The sequence below is a fragment of the Sceloporus occidentalis genome, unplaced genomic scaffold (genome assembly GCF_023333645.1).
Source record: "Sceloporus occidentalis isolate IW3139 unplaced genomic scaffold, rSceOcc1.0.p SCAF_4, whole genome shotgun sequence".
Classification (NCBI taxonomy): Eukaryota; Metazoa; Chordata; class Lepidosauria; order Squamata; family Phrynosomatidae; genus Sceloporus; species Sceloporus occidentalis.
The window spans coordinates 135,674,206-135,689,771 of record NW_028316984.1 but is presented as its reverse complement, the minus strand read 5'-3'; the positions used below and the strand labels follow the sequence as shown (position 1 = coordinate 135,689,771).

The following is a 15,566-nucleotide window of genomic DNA, read 5'->3' as shown; positions in this document are numbered from 1 at the left end:
TTTAAACTTGATCATTATGTTTGTTATTGGATAAGTATTGTTGATGTTTTTTAGTCTTGGCTTATTTTGTCATATGTGTATATATGTGTGTATGTTTTTAAGTCTTAATAATAAATTCAAAAAAACCCAACCTGATCTTGTTACCTCATCACAATACTCACATATTTTACATTTCTGTTGCTATTCACACATTCAGCCAGTTCATGCATAGATGTGTTCCCACGCACGCTTCACTCCATCCATCTGATGAAGTACACTTAAGACTACAAAAGCATGTGCTACCAACCTCTTTATTTAAGGTCCAAAACACACTGTTGAAATAATCCAGTCTGAGATCGCTTTTAAGGGCCCTGGCTTAGCACCAGGAAATCCTGGGAACTGTAGTTTATTGTGGCACCAGAACTCTCAGACGGAGAAGGCTAAATGTCTCACAAAACTACAGTTCCCAGAATTCCCTAACACTGAGCCAGGGCAGTTAAAGCAGTCAGACTGGATTATTTCTGCAGTGTGTTTTGGACCATAGTTAGTCTCAAAGGTCATACAAGATCCGTTTACATACTGATCTAGGCTAACATGGCTATGTCTTTGAATTCAGAAATGCATGCTGTGGGTAGGAGAAAATAACATGGGGAAAAAGCATTTTTCTTGTTGCAAGCAAGAGCCACTGGGCAGAGGGTAACCACAAATAAACATATTAAAATTACCCCAGTTCTGGCTTTGTTACTGGCTGCTGATGCCATTTGTTCAAAGTGAACAGTATATGGAAAATCAGAATACCATGAAATCAGAAGAAGACTGAGAGTGGAGAGGGCAGCTAGGAAAGAATTGGGAAAAGGTTCTAAAATGCAAAGATATACAACTTAGCACAAAAGTTAGACTCATACAAGCCATTGCATTCCCTATTACCATGTACGGATGTGAGAGCTGACAGTTAAGAAAGAAGATAGGAAGAAAATCAGTTCATTTGAGATGTGGTGCTGGAGGAGAGTGCTGTGGAAAAAAGACAAACAAATGGGTTCCTGTGCAGATCAAGCCAGAAATCTCCCTGAAAGCCAAGATGGCAAAACTGAGATTGTCGTACTTTGGACACATCATGAGAAGGCACGACTCATTACAAAAGGCAATGATGCAAGGAAAGGTCAGACGTAGTAGAAAGAGGAAGGCCGCATGCTAGATGGAGGGACTGTATTAAGGAGGTCACAGGTATGAAATTGCAGGAACTAAGCAGAGCAGTGGAGGACGGGGTCTTGGAGATGTCTCATCCACAGGGTCCCCATGGATCAAGATCATCTCAAGGATGGTTAACAACAACAAATACGAAAACCCAGTATACAGAAACACATCTTAGACCTGGCTGCATGGTTCTGTGTTGACACTGTTTAAATAAAAAAATGCAACCATATCTGAAGAGCAGCTATGTAATCAGAATCCCAAATCATGACTAAAAAGTTTAGATTTTGTTGAGGTTCAGAGTCTGTATTTTACTTTTGTGACAAAGGCTACTCCAGAGAAAATGTATACTCTCTAGCCCAGTGGTTCCCAACCTGTGGGTCGGGACCCCTTTGGGGGTCGAATGACCCTTTCAAGGGGGTTGCCTAAGACCATTGGAAAACACCTATTTAATTACAGTTATGAAGTAGCAACGAAAATAATTTCATGGGTTTGGGTCACCACACAACATGAGGAACTGTATTAAAGGGTTGCAGCATTAGGAAGGTTGGGAACCACTGCTCTAGTCAACTCTCATGGTCCTTACCTTATTCATTGTCCCTACTCATCTCTTCTCCTATTTCCTAGGAGAGATTCAAAGTATTGACATAGGAAGTTATGAATGACAACAAGACAGCAGCTCAAAAGATGAATGGAGCAGGGAGCAGAAGGTCCCTTGGAACAAATTTCTTCATTGCAACTTGCTGTGGGAGTTACACCAGTGCTGTATCATAATCTTGCAACCAACTGCTATCAGCTACTTGGCCTGTGGAGAGCCAGCATGGTGTTATGGTTTGAGTGTTGTACTATGACTCTGGAGACCTGGGTTCAATTTCTGCTTGGCCATGAAACTCACATTAGGCAAGTCGCACACACTCAGCCTCAGGAGAAGTTAGGGTCACCATAAGTGATAGGGTCACTTTAGGGTCACCTTAAGTCGGAAACGACTTGAAGGCACACAACAACAACAACAAACTTGGCCTGTACTGGTGATATACATCATGGATTTTGGTTCCACAGCAATATTATTAGCAGGGTAGGTGTTTGTTGTTACAGGCCCTCAAGTTGTCTTTGTTTCCAGCTTACAATGACCCTAAAGCAAACCTATCACAGGGTTTTGTTGGCAGGTTCCTTCACAGGTTTGCCATTGCCACCCTCTGAGGCAGAGAGAGTGGTCACACAGTGGGTTTCCATGGCTGAGCTGGGATCCGAACACTGGTCTTCAGAGTCATAGTCCAGCACTTAAACCACTGCACCAATAGGCATTTACCCATGCCCCCACCAAAAAAGAGGCCACTGATTTGCATAAGATGCAAGCGCTGGCTTATATGGATAGATGCAGAATTTATTTTATTTTATACTCTAAATAGAATTGCAACAAAATACATCTAAAGTGTGTTTTGGACCCTAATGTAGCCCCTCATCCTCACTGCAGAAATAACTTGGTTTGACCCCACTTTAACTGCCAGGGCTCCATGGTATGGAATTCTGGGAATTCTGGGCACTGTACCAGCTCTACTCTGGTGCCACAACAAACTACAGTTCCCAGAACTCCACAGCATGGAGCCATGGCAGGTAAAGTGGGTCCAAACTGGATTATTTCTGTAATGTGGATGCAGCCTAGAAAATATTATACTACAACTTCTTCCTCACAGTTCGTCTCAAAGGTGCTGCAAGAAGGTCCCTTTGCCATAATGCAGTGGCCCCCAAACTGTGCCCTTTAAGAGATGTTGGATTTCATCTCCCAGAATCCTCAGCCATGTTGGCCAATAGTATGGAATTCTGGGAGCTGAAGTCCAAAAAAATCTATTGAAGGGCACTGTTTGGAGACCACTGCTTACTGGAAGCGAGGGAATCCAGTAACACCCAATGATGCCTTTATGGGGCCAACCAAAACACACAAATCACATGTTGCAAGCTTTTGAAGTCACACTGGCTTCTTCTTCATCAGGCAAAGAGGGGAAAGAAATGGAAGATGTTAGTCATAATAGGCCTATATTTGTGTCTCATGTTGTTTAATCTCTATTTTATTGCTCTTTGACTATGATTTTATGATGGGGGAGGATTGGGATTGGGGATTGTTTATAATTGTGCATTTTTATTCTTATGATAGTTTATTGTTATATTTTGTGTTGTAATCCGCCTTGATTCCCTCATGATAAAGGCGGAATATAAATAAATTATATGATGATGATGATGATGATTATTGTTATTATTAGTTCAGATGTTAGGGAGGGCTATCTGCAGGCCATGGAGTCACTGACAGATTTTCAAAGCCAAGGCAATTCAACGTCCATTTACAACTCAAAGCCAGGGAGCGCATATAGCCCTCTGAGGCTTCCGTCGTTGCCCCAAACCAAGATGGCGGCGGCGGAGACGGCAGCACCATTCCTTACTTTCTCTTGAGCGTCGTCACGTGACGTGAGTCCGCGGAAGACGACTACTACTCGGCAGATTCGACGCTGCCGTAAAGCTGGCCGGCAGGAAGGCGGCGAGGGGATTACGACAGTTGTGAGGCGGCGGAAGTAAAGCAATTTCCCCCGAGTGTGTGGAATCCGCCTTTTCGAACGCGACGCTTATTTGCTCAGCGAGAACAAGATGGCGTCGGTGTGGGACGAAGCGGAGGTGAGGGAAGCGGAGCCCCGTTTAAGGAGTGTTCTAGGAGAAGGGGCGCTTTATCGGCTTGTAGCCGTGGCTCCCGAGGGGGCTCCTCCTCCTCCTCGGGCCCTTCTCGGGGGAGGAGGCCAGGGAGGGTCCCGGGCGAGGGAGGGAGCAGAGGAGCACGGACCCGCCATCATGACGCTGTGCTTTCTCCCTCCAGGACGGCATCGGCGAGGAGGTGCTCAAGATGTCCACCGAGGAGATCGTGCAGCGGACCCGCCTCCTGGACAGCGAGATCAAGGCAGGCGAGGGACCTTCCTCCTCCGCTGCCCCAAAACACTCCGCAGAAATAGCCCACTCTTTTCTGGCTCAAGGCTATGGAATTCTGGGAGCTGGAGTTTGTTGTGGGCCTGGAGCGGAGCAGGAGGGGCGGGTCATAGAACCATAGAGTTGGAAGAAGTGCAAGGGCATCCAGTCCAGCCCCTTTATTCTGCCATGCAGGAACTCTCAATCAAAGCATCCTCTTTGGCAGATGGCTATCCAGCCTCTGCTTAAAGGCCTCCAAAGAAGGAGACTCCACTACCCTCCGAGGAAGGAGTTTATCCACTGTCAAACAGCCCTCACTGTCAGGAAGTTCCTCCTAATGTTGAGGTGGAATCCTGGAGCTTTACATCCATTGCTCTGGGTCCTAGTCCCTGGAGCAGCAGAAAACAAGCTTGCTCCCTCCTCAGTATGACATACCTTCAAATACTTAAACAGGGCTCTCATATCACCTCTCAGCCTTCTCTTCTCCAGGCTAAACATCCCCAGCTCCCTAAGTCTCTAAGTCTCTCCTCTTCAGGCACAGTTTCTAGACCCCTCTGGACATGCCTCATTGAACTGCAAACCCCAGAATGCCACAGGAGGCAGCCAGAGCAGTTAAAGCAGAATAATAGCACTATAACCATGTAGTATGATAACGTCCATAGTTTCTAGTGTCTGTTTAAAAGCAGGTGATGAGGGATGCAGCCAGACCTCTTCGGATGTACTATATACACACAGCTATAAGCTGACTTTGTGTTTAAGTTGAGGGCAGGTTTGGGGATCACAATTCTGGATTTTGTTATGACCCGGGAGTAAAACTTGGGGTCATGTAGCAAAGGATCTAAAGGATGAAGCAAAGGAAAATAATGCCAAAGAACTTAACAACATTCCAACACTAAAGGCTGGATGGATGAGAGAGTAGAGCGGGTTCAATGGTCCCAGCCTCCAGATTACGCTCTTGCCTTTCCCCAGGAGATGGTTCCTTTTTGTATAAGAGTTAAAGCACAGCACTTACATTGACCCACAGATAAGTCGACTCAGGTATTTTGGGTCAATTTCTGAGTAAAATTTGTAGACTTATACATGAGTATATACAATAAATACAACCAGCCTTCATTATCCATGGATTCAAGCATTCACTGCTTGAATTTATTAATACATACATACATACATACATGAATTCCAAAACGCAGACCTTGATTTTGCCATCTTATATAAGGGACACCATTTTACTACTCCATTTTATTTAATGGGACTTGAGCATCCACAGATTTTGGTAACCAACCGGGGATCTTAGAACCAAACCGCAGGGGATACCAAGGGACCACTGTATTCTGTTATGTAGAATAACAGAGGGAAGAGGGAATTCCAGTGAAAGGAGGGAATTCACCAGCATTTTTGTCAAAGACAGTTCAGGATTTTAAAGGCTAATGCTAGCACCTTGAATTGAACCTAGAACCAGAAAGACAGCTAGTGAAGTTCCTACAATATAGCAACAAAACCACTGTATAATCACCATAATATGGTTGGTTCTGATAGCCCCCATTAACAATCTGCCACAGCATTTTTAGATTAACTGACATTTCCAGACCATTTATCATAAATTGAGACTATTACAGTAGTCATATCTGGAAGTAGGCAGGTCCGAGTTCTCCCACAAAGGATGCACTTGGTGACTTGAACAGAGCTGGAAAAAGGCACTTCTGTTCACTTTCATTGTCTGCGCATCTAAAAACAATAACAAGCTGGGAACCTGTTGCTGCCGGACTTGGAGCTTGTTGCTTCAGGAGGAAATAGCCCTATATTCAAAATGGTCTGGGCACCTTTTCCAATATTATCAGCATTCCCAGCGGACAGCACTTCTGCCTTACTTTGGTTAAATTTCCATTTGGTCATTCTTGTTCACTAAAAACAAAACCCCCACCCCTAAGCATTCAGGATTCCCACCACCTCACTAGGATTTGATGGTGGAAACAAGAAAATTTTGCAGCCCAAATCTACATGTAGATGTTTTAAAAAAGCATTGGACACAAGATGGAATATTGTGCTAAACCTGAATGCTAAAGTCCATGGGTAGAACAGTTCAGGCTGGATTGTGCTTTCAGGATTGACCACACTTGGTTTAAAGTAATTGTTTATTTAAATGGATTTACAGATCATGAAGAGTGAAGTATTAAGAGTAACCCATGAGCTACAAGCCATGAAAGATAAGATCAAAGAAAACAGTGAGAAGATCAAAGTGAATAAAACCCTGCCTTACCTTGTTTCCAATGTCATAGAGGTGAGTAATTTTTCTCTCCCCTTCCCTTTACTAGGAAAAGTGACACTTAATATGATTGTTTATTAGCACAGATGGTTGTGTAGTGCTTTGGAAGAGGGTCTTCAATTATTTTAATTTGTTTATTGCTTTAAAGAACATTTTTAATACACTTGTCATGACAATAAAGTTTTCTAACTATGAATGAATTGGCATGATTCCTTAGTAAGACATTTTGGCTGAAGTCTTAATAATAATTGTGGAGGAATAAGCACTGTTGTGTACACTGAGCATATAGCTAGGACTGAGTAGTTGTCTCTTTGCTTGTGCTTTAATGTTTTATCTGAAAAATTAAATGTAGTCTTAATTCTAAAGTGTAAAGACGAACCCACATTTCAGGATTACAATGATCTACATGCTTTCTTTCCATTCCTAAATCAATTTGCTTGTTCTCTTCATTTGAAAATTCTAAAGAAGATGTCGAAGTACAAGTTTTTAAGGCCATTTTTCTTCATCTGAAACCAGGGTGGGGGCTGTTTGGCATATGCGTGATATTAAAATATATTAAATAAGTTCTATCTTTCTCTTATTTTGCTCTAAGCTTCTCAAAGAAACAGAATCATTTTGATGCCTTTGGTGGGGTACACGCTGCCAGAAAGAGGCGCATCCCCGACGCCTCTATTTGCTCCGCAGGAGCGCCGCAGCAACCAAATTGCATGGTGTTCCTGCACAGCAAAAAAGGAGCGCCGGGAAGCGGTTCCTTTTTGTGGTGCACTTTCACTGCCCCAAAGCACCAGCAGCGGTAACATTGCAGCTGTGCCGCCCCATTTGGAGGTGGCACAGCTGCGATGTCACCATTATGTGCCACGTCTGGTGGGCGCGCTGCAGCTGTGGCGCCCTCGTCACTTGTGAGGGCTGCTGGGCGTGTGGGCACTCCACCCACCAGGCAGCCCTCACACATGACGAGGGCACCTCAAAGGCCCGTCTGTTCCAGGCTTTTGTTTTCTTTTCTTTACCCTCTGGACTAAAATGTGTTACATATTTCTTTTCTAATCTTAATCCTAATGTATTTACCACTTATCCCCATGAGATTTCTGTGAATCTCATTGGTACTTCTTTATGAGTAATAGTCCAAAATCAGTTTAGAGGCCGGACAGACTAGATCCTAATTGATGATTGTGAAATATCTATTTGTCTCATCCTGTTTCTGTGCATGGAATATGCTGTGTTCATGAATGCTTGACCAGTATGACTGAACCTTTCACCTCTAGTTGCTGGATGTTGATCCCAATGACCAAGAAGAAGATGGAGCAAATATTGACCTTGATTCTCAAAGGAAGGGCAAGTGTGCTGTGATCAAAACTTCCACACGTCAGGTGAGAGTAACATGATGAGAAAGTGTTTTCAGATATCATAACATATGGGAAGATTCATTAGTATACTGCGTTGTTCAGTATTATCTTCTCAGTCTGGTAGCTCCCCTCCAAAGTGTTTACTAACAGTAGTTGTCTTTAACTGGAGAGTCCAGGGATTGCATTAAATACATATGTGCCAAAAATATACACTTGGCCTGTCCCACCTGATTCTAATAAGCTTGTTACAGACAAGATCATGGCACAGCCTTCCAGAAGGGATCTACCTGGCTTTCAAGCATGTGTTTATTTAATCACATTTTATTTCTGTCACGGAGCTACTAAGCAAAATGAACTGTTGGTTCTATTCTTGTTGCAGTTTTAAGATTGTGTATGAAAAGTAGTTGATGTAGAGTTTAGGCTTGGTATATAGTTAGAAACAAAAAGTCAGGATGTAAATTTTGAAATAATAAAAGTGTAGTAACTCTGTTCCTGTCAGCAAGTCCTCTTTTTAATTTAAATCCAGAGCATCCTGAATCTATAGCAAACATAATACTTTCAGAGCAAAAAAGCCAGATGTTTGGAAAATTCTGAAAGAACCTAAACTGAGTCAAGTTGTAAATAGCATCATTTTCATTGCTTTTCTTCAATAGACTTATTTTCTGCCTGTGATTGGGTTAGTTGATGCTGAAAAATTGAAGCCTGGAGACTTAGTGGTGAGTAGTTTGTGTTCTATACAAGCCCGAATAACAACAAACATTTATTCAGTTTGTTTTATAATAAATGAAACATTGTCAACAAACACCCCTGAGTTTCCATGAAAGATTTATAGTAATTCTTGGTGCATATTAAAGAAATCTATATTTTATTTATTTATTTAATCACATTTATTTATTGAATTTATACTCCACTTTTCTCCCAGGATGGCTTCCAAGACAGCTATGTACTTTGTGCATCCTGAGTTTATTTTGCAGAAGGATTCCCTGATGTTGCATTAAGGGGCTCTTGAAAAATATATCTTGCTTATTCATCTCATACTGAATCGTGGCGTATTGGGTACAAGAATTGTTTTCTCAGTTCATGCCTCAAATTGACTGTCTGTTATGACTTAAACAAAGATTCATTTCCTTCTATGGCTAATATTCTGTATTCTTCCTTTCTGTAATGACTGGCTACATTAAGATAATAAAAGTTGTCTCTTTTCTAAACAGGGCTCAAAATGAAAGCAATGCAAATTTGGTTGTCACGTCTTCCAAAGTTCTATAGGTGACATGAGCCATTTCCCCCAACTGTTGGGAACTCTTGAGTTACATTCTTATCCCCCCTTTCCCCCCTCTTATTAACACACATTTCTACTCTAATATGGTATGACCCACATATTAATTTAGGGATTCTTGATTTACCGTTATAACAGTTGAAAATGTGCACACCTGCCTAGTGAAAGGGCATGAAAAAATGAGTTTCTGGAGTAGAAAAGGTCTATTAATCAATTTATCTCTGCAGGGAGTGAACAAGGACTCTTACCTGATACTGGAGACCTTGCCCACAGAATATGACTCACGGGTAAAAGCCATGGAGGTGGATGAGAGACCTACAGAACAGTACAGTGATATTGGAGGACTGGATAAACAGATTCAAGAGGTGAAAGCAAGAGGCTGCCTTGTTATAAAAATAAAGCTATCTTTCAGATTGTAACTCCACAGGCAAGATTACTGTATCTTGATTTTAATCTTTGTGCAGCTGTACATACATTTTGGTGCCTTTATAAAGAGTAATTCTTTTTACTGAAGTATGGCTTGTTCTTTGTATTCATTAAGGGTATTAAGTGGTTAAGTAGAGGAGGTCATTAGTATTTTTCTGTCTTGGCAGCTAGTAGAAGCTATTGTCCTGCCAATGAATCATAAAGAGAAATTTGAAAATCTGGGTATCCAGCCGCCCAAAGGAGTACTGATGTATGGACCCCCAGGAACAGGGAAGACCCTCTTAGCCAGAGCATGTGCTGCACAGACAAAGGTAAGTCCTGCCTGTTTGTAGTTGTTTTCCTGAATTTCTCTAGGAATAGTCTTCTGTCTTTTGTCATGGAGGAAACAGAGACAGTGTTGGGTAGGGTTCTGTTTAGTTAGTTCATATCTATGTTACCAAACCCTTTCTTTAATAAGTATTTTTGCACTTTTACTTTCAGCATCAGGGTTCTAGGCTGTCTTTGCTTTATGAAAGCTGACACCATTAGGATGCAAAATATTTTATTTTAAGAACACTTTTTCTTTGCCTGCTTGCATCCTAGGCTACATTTTTAAAACTGGCTGGTCCACAGCTGGTGCAGATGTTCATTGGGGATGGAGCCAAGTTAGTGAGAGATGCCTTTGCATTGGCCAAAGAGAAAGCACCTTCTATCATCTTCATTGATGAACTTGATGCCATTGGCACTAAGAGGTAAGACCTTTGGACTTTTTCCTGTAACATTTGGGATCACTGCCCACACCCAAATATGAATGTGTCATACATTAAGAGGCATATTTGTAAGCATGCAAGGAATCCTTGCTGATTCTGCAAGAACATACATTAAATGAGGAGGTATCAACTGTCTTTTTATTCCTTTTTATTTATTTATTTTTTGGTGAACTGAATGCAACAGTGGTAACCTGCATAAAATATATGTGGAGAGCTCTTTTTAAGGCGACAGTAAGCTAACCATGCTCTCTTCCTGGAAACTGTATTCCATTCTTATCTTTTTCCATAGACAGCAGCATTCTGTGACCACAGAACATACTCAGTCCTCGTTGGGCTGATTTTTATCTGTTTTCCCTATTGGGATATTTTTTTCTACAGTAGTTTGAGGGGTGCCACTTTTGCACATCTTGCACTAGCCTACTTGTATATTTCTTTTGAGTGGAGATGGATTAGAGAATAGAATCAGAGAATGAGTTCATGGTTAATACAGTGGTACCCCGGGATACGAATTGCTCGCGTTACGAAATTTCCAGGGTACGAAAAAGTTAGATAGGAAAAAACTGTTCCGGGTTACGAAGATTTTTTCGGGTTACGAAATTTTTTTCGGCGCGAAATTCAAATCTGAAAGCGCGGCTAGCGGGCGGCTAGCGGCTTTCCAGCGCCTTTTCGGGTTGCGAAATTTATCGGGTTACGAACAGCGCCGCGGAACGAATTAATTTCGTAACCCGAGGTAGCACTGTACTTCAATATGCAGCATACCTCCTATCACCAATAATGGGTGCTTATTTTTAAAACCATACATGGTAATTTTGTATATGTTGAGAAAAGAAATAAATGAGTTTCAGTTTATACAGTAAAATTAGGATCATCCCTGAAAGGCATAATCCAATTGAAGTTTAATTCAGGCAGCCCAGAGGTGTTGCTGATGATAAAAGGGCCTAGTTAGTTAATTGGGCTTCGGCTTATATTAATAGGGTAGCTTTCCCATTGAAGCATCAGACTTGCATCTGCAGAGTTCTCCTGATTCCAGCCTTGCTCATGGCTGTTTATGTTGTCCATGGCCAGGAATACCTCTGCTTTTGTTTGGCTGTTGTGCAAAATCGTGCTTTTACAGGAAGATGTACTGTAGCCATGGTGACACATACCATAGGAACAAAGGAAGCTGCCTTACTGAGTCAGATCACTGGTCCATCTACTTCAATGCTGTCAGATCTGACTGGCAGTTCTCTCTAGGATTTCAGGCAAGAGTCTGACTGGCTGGCCAGGACATCCCTGATCAATATCTGGTAGTCTTCTATCCAGGTATTAACCAGGCTCATCCAAGCTTATTTACTGAAATCATACAATACTGGTATATCCAGAGTGGTATGGTATTCTAGAATAGATACTGCACTGCACTCTACATTTTTTTTGCCTTTGAAAAATCTCTGAAAATATTGGTTTGTTGGTGGATGATTGTCCTTGTGAGCATGTGATGCATATTTTATAACAGCTATACTGGCTTCTAGTCCATTCCAGACACAATTCAAATTGCTGGTGAAAACATTTTATAGTCTTAAATGGCTTAAATCCTAAAGGTTTCCCATAACATCCTTCCAGCTCCTTAAGATCTGCTGAGGAGGCTCTTTGTGCCTTAACGAACTGTAACATTACTAATTGGGATGTGGGAAGAGACTTTTGTGTCTGTTTAGTCCTTCTACTACTACCACTGGGAAAGATGTTGTTTTTTGTTTGACCTGTTAGACTACAGAAATATTAGTACACTGTGCCTTTTTAAGTTGCTTTCTAGCAGTTTCTGCTCTTTTAAAATTGATTTCAATGGCCTGTTACAGACTGCCAAAATAAAGCTGCTTCGGGTCTCTTTGGAGGTATGCTGTTTAAATGATGCCTGCATCCTAAGAATCCGGAAGCTGCACCAAAGCTGCACTCCAGTGCTTAGGAATGGAGTGTGGCTTTGGCGTGACCTCCGGACTCTTAGGACCCATGCCTCGTTTAAATAGCATACCTCCAAAGAGACCGGAAGCAGCTTTATTTTGGCAGTCTGTAACAGGCCATTGTTCATTATCTTGTAAAATTTCTATCCAGTTTGATTTGTTTGTGTTGCAAGGTATCCTTTTTAAGTTGCTTTCTAGCAGTTTCTGCTCTTTTAAAATTGATTTCAATGGCCTGTTACAGACTGCCAAAATAAAGCTGCTTCGGGTCTCTTTGGAGGTATGCTGTTTAAATGATGCCTGCATCCTAAGAATCCGGAAGCTGCACCAAAGCTGCACTCCAGTGCTTAGGAATGGAGTGTGGCTTTGGCGTGACCTCCGGACTCTTAGGACCCATGCCTCATTTAAATAGCATACCTCCAAAGAGACCGGAAGCAGCTTTATTTTGGCAGTCTGTAACAGGCCATTGTTCATTATCTTGTAAAATTTCTATCCAGTTTGATTTGTTTGTGTTGCAAGGTATCCTGAGTACTGCAAATGGGTGCCAACATGGAAGCAATTTTGGGAGAAAGGCGGTATATAAGTGCAATAAATAAATAAAATAAAGGTGTAGATTATATAATCAGCATATAAACTGGGTGGACAAGCTTGAAGGGGGGGAAAGAGGTGTTTCCCCCCCTCTCCCAAGGCCCTCATGGTTGCTTCTGGCACAACTTGAAATGACATCAGATCATTTCCAGTTCTGGGAATCAGCTGAAATGCGATTTTCACAGTGGCAGGCAACATGCAACCTGCAGGCCCCTGCTGCACTAGAAGTCTATCCTTCCAATAAATGTATCTGATAATAAAAATATAGTTCTCTGTGAGCCAAAAGCAGTTTTTAGGTGAAATCTGAAATTTTAGATCTCTCCATTCAGATTATAATGAGACCCAAATAATTTCACACACTTCTTTGAGAGGCCCCTTAATGTTCCTTCAGCATATAATATCTCTGTAGCACTGCCACTCAGTCTTTGAAAATTGCCCATGTCAAATTTGAGCCATGTAGGATTGTAGGCAGGGGTGGGGGTGGCAGTCTGAGCTTAAATCTGACCTCATCGGTGGAGGCACCGGCAAAGGACACTACTTCATCCAGTTTCCCCACCTGTAAAATGGAAGTAATAGTGGTTTTCTTCAGGGTTATGTCAAGGACAAACAATGACAGTAATAGATCTTGCCATCTAGAAATACTGTGCCAGTGCAATTCTGATTGAAGCAGCAGTTCACTATTTTCCACCTCTGCCCGTTTCCAGATAGGGCCAGAAATACAGCAATGGCATATGTGCGCACTCTGTTCTATAGCAGTGACTCAGCCTTACTTGAGGGTTTAGTACCATTCTGTCAACTGCGGTGGAGGAGGATGAACATGACTGACATTATCTCCTCCCCACTTCTGTGCCAGTTGCCAAACTCCGTATTAAACATGTAGTTCAACTTCATGACCATATTTTAGCAGCCTTGTATGGACCAGTAGCACATGGTAGCTACTGAAAAACCATGCCCCCATAAGCTACCTCCTGCAGTATTTCATTTCCCACATCAGTTCCATAGACCCATTCACCACCTGAGTTGGTACATTAATTTTGACAAATAAATTAACAGTTTGTTCATGCTTCAATATGTTGTTATGGATATGTGCAACCAGACTATGATGAAGGAATTTGTGTCTTTTATTATAGTACCGCAAAACATGACAAAGTCATATTTTGTATTAGACCTATTCATTGACTATATTTATGTCAAGGGGCAAAATGAGGTTTTCTGAAAGAGATTCTGAAAGCAAGTTTGATTTTCTACCTTATTTTCTTTTAGATTTGATAGTGAAAAGGCTGGTGATCGTGAAGTACAGAGGACCATGCTGGAATTGCTGAACCAGCTTGATGGATTCCAACCCAACACACAAGTGAAGGTAAGTTTACCCTTGGTTACAAATATGAGAAGTCATATTGCGAGCAGATTACTAAGTATTAATGAGGAAAGTCCTAATGGTTTCTATTGTATCTGAGTAGAATTTGCACTCTGCCTCATTAAAAAGTGATCTCCTTTATCCAGGTGATTGCTGCCACCAACCGTGTGGATATTCTAGATCCTGCTCTGCTCCGTTCAGGACGGCTGGACCGTAAGATTGAATTCCCAATGCCCAACGAGGAGGCCAGAGCTAGGATTATGCAGATCCATTCACGCAAGATGAATGTCAGGTACATTGCATTGTTTCTTACACTTCCTGTTAAGCAGCAAACCATAATAAGTTATACATTATTAAATAAAACAGATATGCATGGTTTATACAGGCTCAAAAATGTGGATTAAATTCTGGCAAAAAGTTCAATTATTTTTTGTTATTAAGTACACATGGCCCTAGCTTTGGAGTTTTAAGTATTGTCCTGAAATTTGCAGTGGTCATTTCCTCCTAAAAACTGTAATTTCTTTCTCTGCAGTCCTGATGTAAATTATGAAGAGCTGGCTCGTTGTACAGATGACTTCAATGGTGCACAGTGCAAAGCTGTGTGTGTAGAAGCGGTAAGTATGTCTTCTCAAACTCCTTCCTTGTCTAGTTTTATTCCTGTTTCAAAAGCTGGCGCTGAGCAGGGATTATAGGGAGAAGGATTTCATCCTGAGAGTGGCACTTTACTGTGTCTGGCTATTTGTATTTGTTCCTTGAACTGTACCTTTTTTACTGGGACAGGGAATGATTGCACTGCGACATGGAGCTACTGAACTTACCCATGAAGATTACATGGAAGGAATCTTGGAAGTGCAGGCCAAGAAGAAAGCCAACCTACAATATTATGCCTGAATCTTTCACCTAAAACTGTTTACTAAGGCCTTGACTGAGAAAGCAGGATCAAAACAGTTGGAACTGAACTGTCTAATTTTCTTTTATGTAATGGGGAAAAATAAAGCATCTGTTTTGATGAAGGAAGTTGTGTTGCTGTAACCTGAGGAAGAAAAAATAATTCTGAGTTGGTTCGTTTATGAGGCAATATTTGGAATTGGGGGGGCGAAACTAAAATGACAGAGAAAAAAATACTCAAAGTGACACCAATACCTCAAATTAACTGTATTCTGCTTGTGTGATTGAATTCTTGATAAACTTTGAGAGGTAATCATTTGCTGTTATTATGCTGCTGCAGTTCCTTGCCTGTGTATATTTTAAAGTCCCCTGTTCAGCATTTGAACTAAAGCCAAGTCTGTTAAGCTCACTGCTGTATGTACTGTTGTACCAATTAGCATGTTTCATCCCTGTAGCTAGTAGGTTTTTTCCTTTAGCTGGAACTTGCTCAGTGTTCACATTAAGCTTTGTTAGAGGAAGATGAGCAGACCAATTACTGTCTGTTGAGAGAAAGGCTCTATAAATGAAATTTCATATCTACTCCTCTGGTGGGGTTTCTTGTCTTTTATAAAGGGATAAAGTAGGCAAGA

General features: G+C 41.6%; 1 protein-coding gene across 2 annotated transcripts; it reads left to right on the top strand.

Annotated features, from left to right (window-relative positions):
* The first annotated feature begins 3,717 nt into the window (after window positions 1–3,717).
* On the top strand, window positions 3,718–15,516 carry PSMC3 (proteasome 26S subunit, ATPase 3). Of its 2 annotated transcripts, XM_089521654.1 has the most exons (12): window positions 3,718–3,834; window positions 4,031–4,111; window positions 6,269–6,394; window positions 7,642–7,746; window positions 8,376–8,438; window positions 9,226–9,363; window positions 9,592–9,735; window positions 10,007–10,155; window positions 13,956–14,052; window positions 14,196–14,341; window positions 14,582–14,663; window positions 14,830–15,516. In XM_089521654.1, the coding sequence occupies exons 1-12, from the start codon at window positions 3,808–3,810 to the stop codon at window positions 14,938–14,940; spliced, it is 1,269 nt and encodes a 422-aa protein (XP_089377780.1). In that variant the 5' UTR covers window positions 3,718–3,807; the 3' UTR covers window positions 14,941–15,516. The 2 variants fall into 2 exon arrangements, with proteins under 2 accessions (XP_089377780.1, XP_089377781.1); XM_089521655.1 differs by lacking the exon at window positions 3,718–3,834 and having other exon boundaries at window positions 4,035–4,115.
* The last annotated feature ends 50 nt before the right edge of the window (window positions 15,517–15,566 follow it).